Below are 12,568 nucleotides of genomic sequence, written 5' to 3'. Positions count from 1 at the left end.
AAATTTTTGAAATTTTAAAATAATGAAAAAAATACTGTTGTGGAGTAATATAATGAATATGAAATTGACATTTTGTCATGATTATCCCGCCTGAATTGGAATTCCAATTACCGTTAAGCTCGCGATCACTGTTTTTTACTTCAAATATTGAAAAAATATTGTAACCATCAAAAAAATGCGAGCTCAAGATATCGACGAATCTTTGTTCAGACTTTTCTGAGTTCGAAAAATACATTTTTTTGGAAAATGTCTGTCTGTCTACCTGTGACAAAGATAATAAAAAAAAAGCCTTGGAGCTAAATAGGCGAAATTTGGTATAAAGTCTTTCTTTACACTGAATTTCTAGAATTCGATTAAATTTTGAGCAAAATCGATTAAAGAGAAAGTCTGTCTGTCCGACTGTTCGAATATAAGATAAGATGATAACTCGAAAAATTAAGGAGCTGGACTGATAAAATTTAGTACACAAATTTAATATCAATAGTATAGACATCTATCGAATTTTGATGCAAATCAAACAAGAGATTGATTTTTTGTCTATCTCTACTTTTAGAAACATCTAAACGCGATCATTCAAAAACGCAATGACTAAAATATATCAAATTTGGTATGGAATTTTGACACTACAAGTGTGGTTATGCGTCAAATTTATTTCAATTCATAGGGAAAAACACAAATTCTGTTTTTGGATACTATTGTAATGTCCTGATCTAGACTGATCAAATAACGAAGCAGAATTTCCAGACAATTCTTTATTTTACAGCCCTATATATACAAAAGAACAACTTGTTCTAATCTTGGTTAAATAAATAGTTATTTACAGTAGGAGTAGGAGATACAACAGTCAAACTCGAAGGTTTTTCTTGGAACTCAGTTCTCCATCATGTCAACACACAAACTCCAGGGGTAGTTTCTCAGACTCCGAACTCGTGGACGTAGTCCAACCGTCCCCTGCAATTCGTTTCTTCTCTCCTCTCTAAAAAAAGTCTCCGCGCTTTATTTTGGCGACAATCTCCGCCTCTTAATTTACATTGGTCATTTGAGCTCTCTTTCGGCCAATCGGGGTTCAGCAATATGGTCTCTCAGCGGCGCCAGTGGGTCGTGGGAAGGTCCTTTCACAAAGAGAAACATCCAGATGTTTGGACACCCCTTTCTCTTTGAAGGTACTATCAATACCTCTGGGACGAGGAATTCCATATGTGGTCTTCCATTGTAATCGCTAATGAACAGATGCGAGACCACCCAGGTGAAAAGATCCACCATCTGGCCTGAAGAGTTTAGTAAGTAACAGCGACGACACAATGAATCAATACAACACAATGTCTTATCACTACTGGCAAACGCGGAATGTTACACTATTAACCGCATTCCAGAAATGAATCGCCAGAAATATCGCCAAGGATGACACGATAGATACAATAGAAATGATGAATTCACGCCAAAGGTTAATATATCATAACTACTGTAGGCAAATGCAAAGCAAAGCATTTTCTCTGGGATAGTACATTTATTGGAGAAAATGAGATAAAGTATTAGAGACTACTCCCACTCATTTGTATTGAATAAATGTGCATTTCTGAACTAAATGTTTTCATTTAAATTGGTGATTAATTTAAATTTAAAAAAATAGGCAAATATCTGGAAATTTTGTATACATGAAACTTTGTATGTGCATAGATGAATGTAAGTCAAGCGTTTTTCTTGTTGACGCTTATTCGCTGAGGGGGTCATGTAATGATGTCACTTTTGCAATTTTTTTTATCATTCCTTTCTATAGAAATAAAATTGTTATTATAAAATTTTCATTTTATTTAATGGAACTATAACTGGAAGTATTTAGCTGTATGTGAGATGCGCGAAGGATAGAACCTGAGACCTTGTAGTTCGCAGTCCAGTAACATAACCAGGATACAAAAGCATAAGCTCGTGTAGCGTAGTTGTTAACTGGCTTATATGCTATTCACTACAGACTCACCCTCCAGTGAGTCGAAAGGTGAGACGAATGATATGGCTGTTCAGTGGTGATGTATTGAGCTGTTGTTTAATGGGCCTGTACCCAGTTGAGTAGCGCCAGGCGTTATGACGAGCGTGTGTGGGTGAGTGGCTACTGATGCTGCGTCACGTGAGTGTGACGACTTTGGGTTGCTGCGTCAAGTGAATCTGACGACTTTGGTTTGCTGTGGGTAGATGGCTCCACAACAGTTGTACGAAGGTTGAAGATTCATCGTCCGAGGTCACCAATTTAGGCGATTGTGAGATGCGCGAAGGATAGAATCTGGGACCTTATGGTTCGCAGTCCAGTAACATAACCAGGATACAAAAGTATATGCTCGTGTAGCGAAGTTGTTAACTGGCTTATATGCTATTCACCACAAGTATATGACTAGATGTAATATTTAGGGAAATAAATATATGTTCCTCTTTTTTGGGGATACCTTTTACCTATTTCCAAAAGAGCTCATAGATCACATGAGAAATCTCCAGATATCATTCCTAAAGCATAGGCCCTTGATTTTTTATATCTTCCGGAACTCATATTTTAATCACCAAAATCACGAAATTCGTTGGCTAAGTAGCTATGTGTATCATCAAAGTCGGGAAATGATTAGAATCAGCCATTCAGCATCAATTAAAATTATTTATAAATCCTTCTTTCCAACTACAAACCTAACTTCGCAGGGAAGTATTACATATTCATAACAACATTATCATTATGACATATAAAAAACGACATTAACAACTTTACTTTTCTGTATACAGAGTAACCATAAAATAACTTTCCCTGTTTGGAAGCATCTGCCTCTAAAACTGTTGTGGTATGATATGAACGAGAATAGAACCTGGGACCTTGTGGTTCGCAGCCCAGTAACATGACCACGATACAAAAGCAGTTGCTCGAGTAGCTTAGCAGTTAACTGGCTTATAAGCTTTCACCACAGACTCTCCCTACAGTGAGTCGAACGATATGGCTGTTGAGTGGTGATGTATTATTTATTAGCTGTTGATTCTAATGTGCCTGTACCCATTTGAGAAACTCCAAGCGTTATGGCGAGCGTGTGTCGGTGAGGGGTTGCTGTTGCTGCGTCAAGTGAGTCTGACGACTTTGTGTTGCTGCGGACTTTTTGTGTTGCTGCGTCAAGTGAAACTGACGACTTTGGGTTGCTGCATCAAGTGAGTCTGACAACTTTGGTTGCGGGTAGATGGCGCCACAACAGCTGTACGAATGTTGAAGGTTCATCGTCCGAGGTCACCAATGTGGCGGATTGGTTATGCGCGAGTATAGAATCTGGTACCTTGTGGGTCGCAGCCCAGTAACATGACCACGATACAAAAGCAATTGTTCGGGTGTAGCTTAGCAGTTAACTGGCTTATAAACTTTCACCACAGACTCTCTCTCTCCAGTGAGTCGGAGATGAGACGAACGATATGGCTGTTGAGTGGGGATGTATTATTTATTAGCTGTTGATTCTAATGCGCCTGTACCCATTTGAGAAACGCCAAGCGTTATGTCGAGGATGTGTGGGTGAGTGGTTGCTGTTGCTGCGTCAAGTGAGTCTGACGATTTTGTGTTGCTGCGTCAAGTGAAACTGACGACTTTGGGTTGCTGCGTCAAGTGAAACTGGCGACTTTGGGTTGCTGCGTCAAGTGAGTCTGACGTCTTTGGTTGCGGGTAGATGGCGCCACAACAGCTGTACGAAAGTTGAAGGTTCATCGTCCGAGATCAGCAATGTGGCGGATTGGTATGCGCGAAGATAGAACCGGGGACCTTGTGGTTCGCAGCCCAGTAACATGACCATGATACAAAAGCAATTGTTCAGGTAGCGTAGCAGTTAACTGGCTTATAAGCTTTCACCACAAAATGAACTGAAACTACATTTCATATACAAACTGCGGAAGGCATGGAAAGGTGAATTCAGCAAAAAAAAAAAAAAAAAAAAAAAAAAAAAAAAAATGTTGGTAAGGGAAATACTGGCGTTGTGGGAGTACAGTTAAGAACGAATTCATGGAACTTACGGGAAATAATCTTTTATTCGTCAATATTAAGATTCCCTGGACGCCATGCAATATCTTCAATATTCGGACATTCCTTGCGTATAACATTTTGCATACGGTGAATGCCTTTCTCCACTACTGCGTGTAAATTATCAGTTTCGATGTACATAAAGCTCGTCTTTTATTCTGTTTCAAGACATGCAGGGTTTGTTTAAGAGCAGCCACGGCATTGAACTCTCTGTAGAACAGTTTTATCAGTAAAGCACGCTGAGGTTAGGTAGGGCCCATATTAAGCACGCAGCAACAGTCAATCACAAACAACAGTCAAAAACACGTCAATAATCCAGAACGAATTGCTAACAGGTCGTTTGCTCTTCCCTTTTTACACGGAGTGCATGCCGCTGCTGTCACGTCCTCACAAGAAATTTTACATACTTCTTGTAAACTTCATCGTTCGTACATAACAGTAGCGCCAATATTTCACCTATCTGCAACTTTTTGTACTATTTTTTTCTGCGGAATTCATCTTCCCATGCTTTCCACAGTCTCTATATGAAATGTGGTTTCATTTCATTCGCTCATTTTAGCTGTAGAAGCCGCCAAAATGGAAAAGTTATTTTATGGCCATCCTATACAATGAGTGTAGTAAGAATTCATACTATTTCCTTCTTTTTGTTTTTTAAAAAAAAATTGACAATGATGAAATCAAATGAATCACGACAGAAGTTCATGGTAAGTCTATAGATGGTTAGTCATACACACAAACTATTTAGATTAGCCAACAAGTGCACTATATTTTGAATTTTTTTTAGCAGAATTACATATCTATACTTAATTTAACTTATTTCTTATGGAAGTCTTGTCTAATCGAGATACAAAAAAAAATTCTATGCCTTTACTTTTTAAATAACTGTTCTATAGTATTATAGGAAATCTAAAATGAAAATCAATTGAATTCTTTATAAATTATTGTCTATGTTTTCTACTTAAAAATTGATTCATTCATTTTAGTGGGCCATTCATGTAATTCTTTCACACGCTTTTGGCAATAAAAACGCATTGGAAAAAAGGCTTAAATTGCATTCAGAAACACCATTAGCACTCTTAACTAACTTTCAATATATATATATATATATATATATTAATAAACATTTCATTTGTTATAAACATAATTTACATTAAATCTGTTTTTTCTAGTTTTAAAAAACTTTACAAAAGAAGATCTATCCGTTCAATAAATTATATAAATGCCTCTTTACTGATAAATAATTCGTAAAAAAGAACAAAAGCTCTTTAGGTATGTTACAAAAAAAAAACAGTTCTATAATAAATATAATGTTTATGGTTTATGAACAAATCATACCCTTAATTAAAAAGGGCCATACAACCTGGTTAAATCTGTGGCAACGCACGTCTTTTCAAGTAATTGTAGTATAGAATTGAATAATAAAATGCAAATATGGCTGTTTCATTAATGGTTTTAGATACAATAACTACAATTAAAATCTAGAATTCTATAGGAATGCTAATACAATTATTTTGTAAAAATGAACACATTCCTTTGCATAGATTGTCAATGTATTGATATATGCTTATGTAATGCAAATGATGTGACCTTCAAAAATTTAATATCTGTTCCATGAGGTGCCTTGTAACTGAAAAATTCTTTTGAATAATTTACAAGCATGAGTATAACAATAATTTTTGCTGTATGAAATCACATGCTTAGACAATTATACGCATCGTATGAGTTTTACATCACAGGAATTTCATTCCTATTTGATCCGATTACAGTGAAATTTGAAGAGCTTTTGCAGCATCAAACGAACAAAATTAATTTCCACTTATGTCATCAATACAATTTGCAACTGCAAGTTCCGTAAAACCGTTCAATTTCAACAGTACAATAAAAGAATCCTGGAGACAATGTATAATGTCTGCCCTTGAAAAGTGTATGAATACTTATTTAAAAAGATTCTGGAACAACTTTTTAAAAATATTTAACACTTCTTCTGTCTACGTTTTTATCAGGATTTATCAATCTTTATTCAAACGAGCGTGGCTGTTTGTTCTGATGCTTAGTCTAATCGTTTGCTCGTACAAAATGCAGCAGTTTTGTCATTTGTATTGGCAACATCCCGTTGTAGTCAGCCTTGAAATAACTGAAATGAAGGACTTGGAATTCCCTGCAGTAACAATTTGTAATTTAAATCGACAAATGAAAAATCAAGATTCAGACTACAGTCATGGTGGAAACACAGGCACACCCCTTTTAATTTCTGAAAGGAAACAGTTGTATTCCTGCCAGAATGGAACAATAAAAAATGCTAAAGGGAATGAAAAAAAACTAGATATCTTAATGAAATATTATGAGATGAACGAGACAGAGAGACGCAGTTTTGGAATGAATACTTCGATGTTTATGAAAAACTGCTCTTTTAATGGCAAATATTGTACAGATTCTCGTTTAAGCTACTTCACTGATTTCCGGTTTGGAAATTGTATAACGTTTAACAAACAAAAACTTGGTATCAAGCCTTTACGAACTTCAGAAACAGGATTTGGAAGTGGACTGAAATTTGATTCACATGCGGATCAGGGCCACTATCAAGCTATACAACACACTGTTGGATTCAAATTGATTATTCATAATCCGATGGAAATTCCGAGCCCAGAAGAGGATGGAGTCTTTATCAATCCCGGATTCGAAGTTTTCGTGTCTTTGAAACAGATTGTTAATATCCGCTTACCGGCACCTTTTAAAGACGACTGCATGAACTACGCTTCGGAATCGAATGGTTTCAAAAACAAAAAAGAATGCATTCGAAAGTGTATTCAGTCAAAGAGTTATGAAAAGTGTGGCTGCATCGACCAGTCTTTGGGAGTGATGAACCACCTGAAGCAATGTGATTTCAGGAATGTCTCGGAATCATGCTGCTTGGACGAAGTTTTGGACAATATGACTTTACATGGAAATATCTGCAATTGCCCTCTACCATGCTTTTCTGTATCATACAATGAGAAATTATCAGAAGCATTATTAGTGTCTCGTGAATCAGGCGGATTTCGAGATTTTATGCGACCATTCATTAAAAATAATTACGTGAAATTAAATGTATTTTATTCATCTCTGGAAAGACGTATATATCAGCAACATCCAAAATTTGAAGAATCGGAGTTTCTGAGTTATATAGGGAATGAATTGAGTCTATGGTTAGGAATGTCTCTGATGATAGTTTGTGAAATTTTTGAGAGATTAATGTTGCTTTTGAAATCCATAATTCGTTAATTCTTCGCAGTTTTGCAGATTTTGCTATATTCTGTTTCTTTCACCACATTTTTTGAGATGAGCACTTCTGACTGTGGCACAGTTGCACAGTAATTTATAAAGTATTAATTAGAAATAGAATTGGGGAAATTGAAGATTCTGCCACGCCTTTCAGTATCTCCAACCTGACGTACTCTATCCTACATAACTCAGAAATCGGCTTGAATATCACAGCTAGCATCTCAAAAAGCGCCAAAAAATAACGAAGTGAAATAAATGAGCATTTTTCGGATTAATCGTATTATTTTAAATTATTACTTTAATAATCGTCATAACTTATCTATTTTATTTTAAAACGGGAATTGATAATTTTGTATTAAACTTTAACAAAACAAAGTTTAATAGAATATTAAACCTTGACGAAACTTTAGAGTTAACAGCAAACCATTGCTGAACAAATGCATATATTACCTGTGGTTAACTTGATATCTTTGGCGATTAATTGCTGGTTGCAACAAATATAACACCTTTGATGGGTTTTTTTTAAATTTTGCTCAGTGCTATAAATATTCTAATTGAATAAATGCTATTCCAAATCGGTAATTAATTCTCAATGCTATAAATATTCTTACAATATAAATGCTATTCCAATTCGGTAATTAATTCCCAATGCTATAAATATTCTTATAGTATAAATGCTATTCCAATTCGGTAATTAATTCCCAATGCTATAAATATTCTTACAATATAAATGCTATTCCAATTCGGTAATTAATTCTCAATGCTATAAATATTCTTACAATATAAATGCTATTCCAATTCGGTAATTAATTCCCAATACTATAAATATTCTAATAGTTTAAATGCTATTCCAATTTCGTAATTAATCCCCAATGCTATAAATATTCTTACAATATAAATGCTATTAAAATTCGGTAATTAATTCCCAATGCTATAAATATTCTAGTAGTATAAATGCTATTCCAATTTGGTAATTAATTCCCAATGCTATAAATATTCTTACAATATAAATGCTTTTCCAATTCGGTAATTAATTCTCAATGCTATAAATATTCTTACAATATAAATGCTATTCCAATTCGGTAATTAATTCCCAATACTATAAATATTCTAATTCCATAAATGCTATTCCAATTTGGTAATTAATTCCCAATGCTATAAATATTCTAATAATATAAATGCTATTCCAATTCGGTATTTAATTCCTAATGCTGTAAATATTCTTAAAATTAATTATGATTACCTATTCGAGTACGAAAAAATATCAAGTTTTGGTACGCATCTCTTGATTATTTTCAAAACAAATTTGCCCTGTTCTTATTTTACACATATCTTCAGATTCAAATTCTGGCCAACTTGTTTCGCAGGTGGAATCTTATGGACAGTTACTACGTCGCCATGATATATGACTATGTATTATAATAATTGAGTATTTGGTTCGATAGGAATATGTATTTCTACACCTAATTTTGGATTGTCCTTTCATTATCACTAATTTACAATTCCGAGTTAAGAATAGGCAGTGATCTCGTTTAAAAGTAAGATTTGCGATTAGAATAGATAATGAAAGTCAGATTAAATGAAGTAAATTTTAAATAAATGGGAAACAAAAAAATATATTATTTTTCCGAATCTATTTACCATTTTAAGTTTTTGAAAATTACATTTTCAATATTAAGAAAGGGATAAAATGTAGTTATCTGTAAATGAAGATGTATTCACAAATAATTTTGATAGTTTGCTTGAGAATATTAATTTTGGCATATTCTATGTGCGATAAATTGTAGATAGAGAATCTTTCAAAAACAAAATTTTTTTATCGTATAATATTTTTTTTTATTTTACTTCAGTTAATTTCTTTTATTTATCTTTATTTCCTTTTCCTCAGCATATCGCGTATTTTAGATGGATGAGTGATAAAAACTTTATAAATACATATTTATTACACATTTAGTATGCATATTTATACTATCTTGGCTATATACATTACAACGTAGTTAGGAGTTGATATACTGCCTTATTAATAATTCAATATATTCTACAATAAAAAAATGTTAATGTTTGCCAATTCTAAAATATAAATGTAGCAAAGGTTAAAGATATCTCGATGTTAGTTTAGTCTTTTAAACAAAAATCAATGTCAAGTTGTTGTATTTAAACTAATTTCTTTTTTGCAATGATAGTTCACACTGCATTTGTTGATTTTATTTCTTTGCAAGCATACATTTTGTGTAGAACAGTTGTTTTGTCCATGAGTGGGTCTTCAGAACTCTTTTTTTAGCTGAAACGGAGCCTCAAACGAAGAAGTGTAAAAGACCCACTTTTCGAATATGTTAAATCAGATATTAGTTTAATCAATATTAATGTATTTCTCGATATTTAATTAATAAATATCTATTCAAGCTCTAAGAGTGCATTTTATTTTCGGAAACTTGTTGGTTTAATCATTTTTATTTTTATAGGTCTCAGAAAAGGAATGGAATGTTAAAAAGATCAAAGAGTCACAGTGTCTTACAACAAGAAATGAGCATCAACAAAATGAGTCTCTTACTACTGTATCTCTTTACTTTGTGTCTTTTTTAATCTCTTACTAATTTCTACTGAAAGCTAAAGCATGCAATAAGTGGTATCATTTTATAGGAAGACGCAGTTTATTGCATCTCCTTCAAATGAATCTCCTCCGATAACATTAAACTTCAGTTCATTTTTTCCAATCATCCAAACACCTTTAAAGTCTTTTTTATTAAATTCCTTCAGAGCTTATAGTAAATTTTCTTTTATTAAATTAATTGTCTAAAACGAAGAAAAACTTTCAACTGTGGCAATAAAAAGAGATCACGTGGTGCTATTTCAGGGAAAGACAAAGCGAGTTCGCAAATTGTACAGACTAAGTCTATAGCAAAGGATACCGACGTGCTCTTATTGGTTTAAGCCTTGGCATCTTTTTTGGCAATGTTTTGCTCTCATAATAGTCTAGTTTTCGCTTATTCGGCTCGAACCTTGTGCCTTTCATTAGTTTTATGGAAGATACGAGTGAATATCAACACGATCTAATTTTTATTAATATAATTGTTTTCTCTAAATATTACTAGTAATACTACTAATACTAATTAATAATAATAATAATAAATATTACTAATAATACTACTAATACTAATTATTATTAATAATAATAACTATTACTAATAATACTAGTAATACAAGTAACTAATGTTGTTTATGCACAGAAGTATAAAAACTATATGAAAGTAATGACTCAACATATGATGATAAATAATTCTTATTTTTCTATGATTTTCGTGCCTTTATTAGATAATTTATGCAGTCATTGAAACTTGTTGCTGAACGTTTGTTACTTTCCCATCAACTACATATAGGGCGATGATTACTTAATGCCCAAAACGTATAAATATGTAAGCCTTAACGTCGTAGCTAATTTTTTTAGTTATATCATAATAATATTAAGAAGAAACACACACACAAAATATTTTTAATAAATTGTAATTTTTATATTTCCTGAATTTAGGTTTCAGGATTTGATCTTTCATGCTGTATATGTGTTCCAGATTAATATTACATGTAAACCGTAAAAAATATGGGGGGGGAATAAATTTACATATTTTATTTATTTTTATAAAAATATATTTCGGTATGGCATCTTTTTGACAAAACATTGCCAAAAAGATGCCAAGGCTTAAACCAATCAGAGCACGTCGGTATCCTTTGCCATAGACTTAGTACAATTTGCGAACTCGCGAAGACAAAGCTTGTGGAATCGTATTTGTTCAATGATTGAGTAATCACACGAGTAATAATTGCGCCTTGAAAAGAAAGTGCATTTATACCGAAGTGAGTTTTCCCATCGGTTTAATCGCCATTTTCAAATTAAAGTTATGATAGTTTGGAGATATAATGTGAAGCTATGAAATGGTTTCTTATAAAATTATAATAAATAAATGGATATCATTTACCACTTAAGAAATATAAATAAACCGCACAAAAGATACTCAGAATTGCGATTAGCTAATCAATCCTTTTCCAGAACAATTCTAAATATTTCATTTCCCTCTAAGTAATGCTCAAATTTTTCAGCCTGCTTCTCTAAGAATAAACGATTCCGGTATCAGATTCTTGACTTTCAATGTTTCTAACACAGTAAACGAAATTTTTCTCAAACCTTCAATAAAACACCGCGAAAAAAACGCACGTGCATAAAAAATAAACATTTTTTTTTCTCTGTTTAAACCTTACCGCATAATATCCTGAAAGCTTTTCTGCCCGAGATTTTTTTTTCCTCCGCCAGTGTAATGGGATCCGCATCAACAAAGATGGCTGGCAGGGTCATAAAACCGGATGATTTCTCCCCTCTGTAGGGTGCAGATGACAAGATCACGCATTCTTTTCCAAATATCGATGGAGGAAATAGTTTGGCGAAGTTCAGGCGTGTTGCCGGTTTCTTCAATGGGTGGGGGTTTTTTTCCCCCTTCTTTCTTTCGCTTGTAAGACGTGATTCTTCTGAATCAGAAAATATTGTGAGGACAAATGATTTGACAAACTTCTGAATGAATTTTACGACGTGGTACAGTGTAGTTGTAAAGCTGTTTACAATAGACAGTGTTGCATGATGAATATTTGATTTTTTAAAGCTGATACATATGCCAATAAAATTAATTACTGATATATAGATTGCCCCAAAAATGGAAGAGGAATTAATTTTTTTTAAATATTATACTTAAACCTATCCTTCCAATCACAAACCCCCATTCAATAAGGTGAACAATTCTATGAAAATGTTTTGGATTATGCGTAAAAAATTTTATTTGGGTAATGCTCCTTTAGCCACGGGGATCCGGTGGTAAGGTTTCAGGCTCGAGACCCTATTCCACCGAAATCTGTCGTGTAAGCAGGATTGGTGCACGCTATATCAGTCGGAACCAAACATCCTCCCTCTGGTGTGGTGTGGTGTGGAAGTTTGGTGAGGGGTGCCAGCTCAGGTGTCACCCTCTTCATCTGACCGCGGTTCAAAATTACGAAGTCCACCCCCAAATAGGCCTAGTGGTGCTTTAAAACAGGAGGTTAATATCACTAAACTAAACCCTTAGCGTAAAAATCCCGATTAGTAAAATATTCCTCCTACAGTAGTATTTATTAATAAATAAAGTTTCAATCTTCAATTAACAACATTTGGGCATACGTTCATTTCTAAATTTAGAGGAAGTTATCATATATTTAGACATCCTTTGCAAATACTTGTCCTATACTAAATCGCTCAAAAGCCAAGACTTA

At 33.6% G+C, this 12,568-nt stretch overlaps 1 protein-coding gene across 1 annotated transcript; it reads left to right on the top strand.

Annotated features, from left to right (window-relative positions):
• The first annotated feature begins 6,367 nt into the window (after positions 1–6,367).
• LOC129987511 (degenerin mec-10-like) lies at positions 6,368–7,282 on the top strand. Its single transcript, XM_056095483.1, has one exon. The coding sequence runs from the start codon at positions 6,368–6,370 to the stop codon at positions 7,280–7,282; it is 915 nt and encodes a 304-aa protein (XP_055951458.1).
• Positions 7,283–12,568: the final 5,286 nt, after the last annotated feature.

This window comes from Argiope bruennichi, chromosome 10 (genome assembly GCF_947563725.1).
Source record: "Argiope bruennichi chromosome 10, qqArgBrue1.1, whole genome shotgun sequence".
NCBI lineage: Eukaryota > Metazoa > Arthropoda > Arachnida > Araneae > Araneidae > Argiope > Argiope bruennichi.
This window is presented reverse-complemented; position numbering and strand designations above follow the sequence as displayed.

Excerpts from the sequence above, each read along its gene's own strand:
- LOC129987511 (XM_056095483.1), top strand. The coding sequence starts at position 6,368 with ATGAACGAGACAGAGAGACGCAGTTTTGGAATGAATACTTCGATGTTT.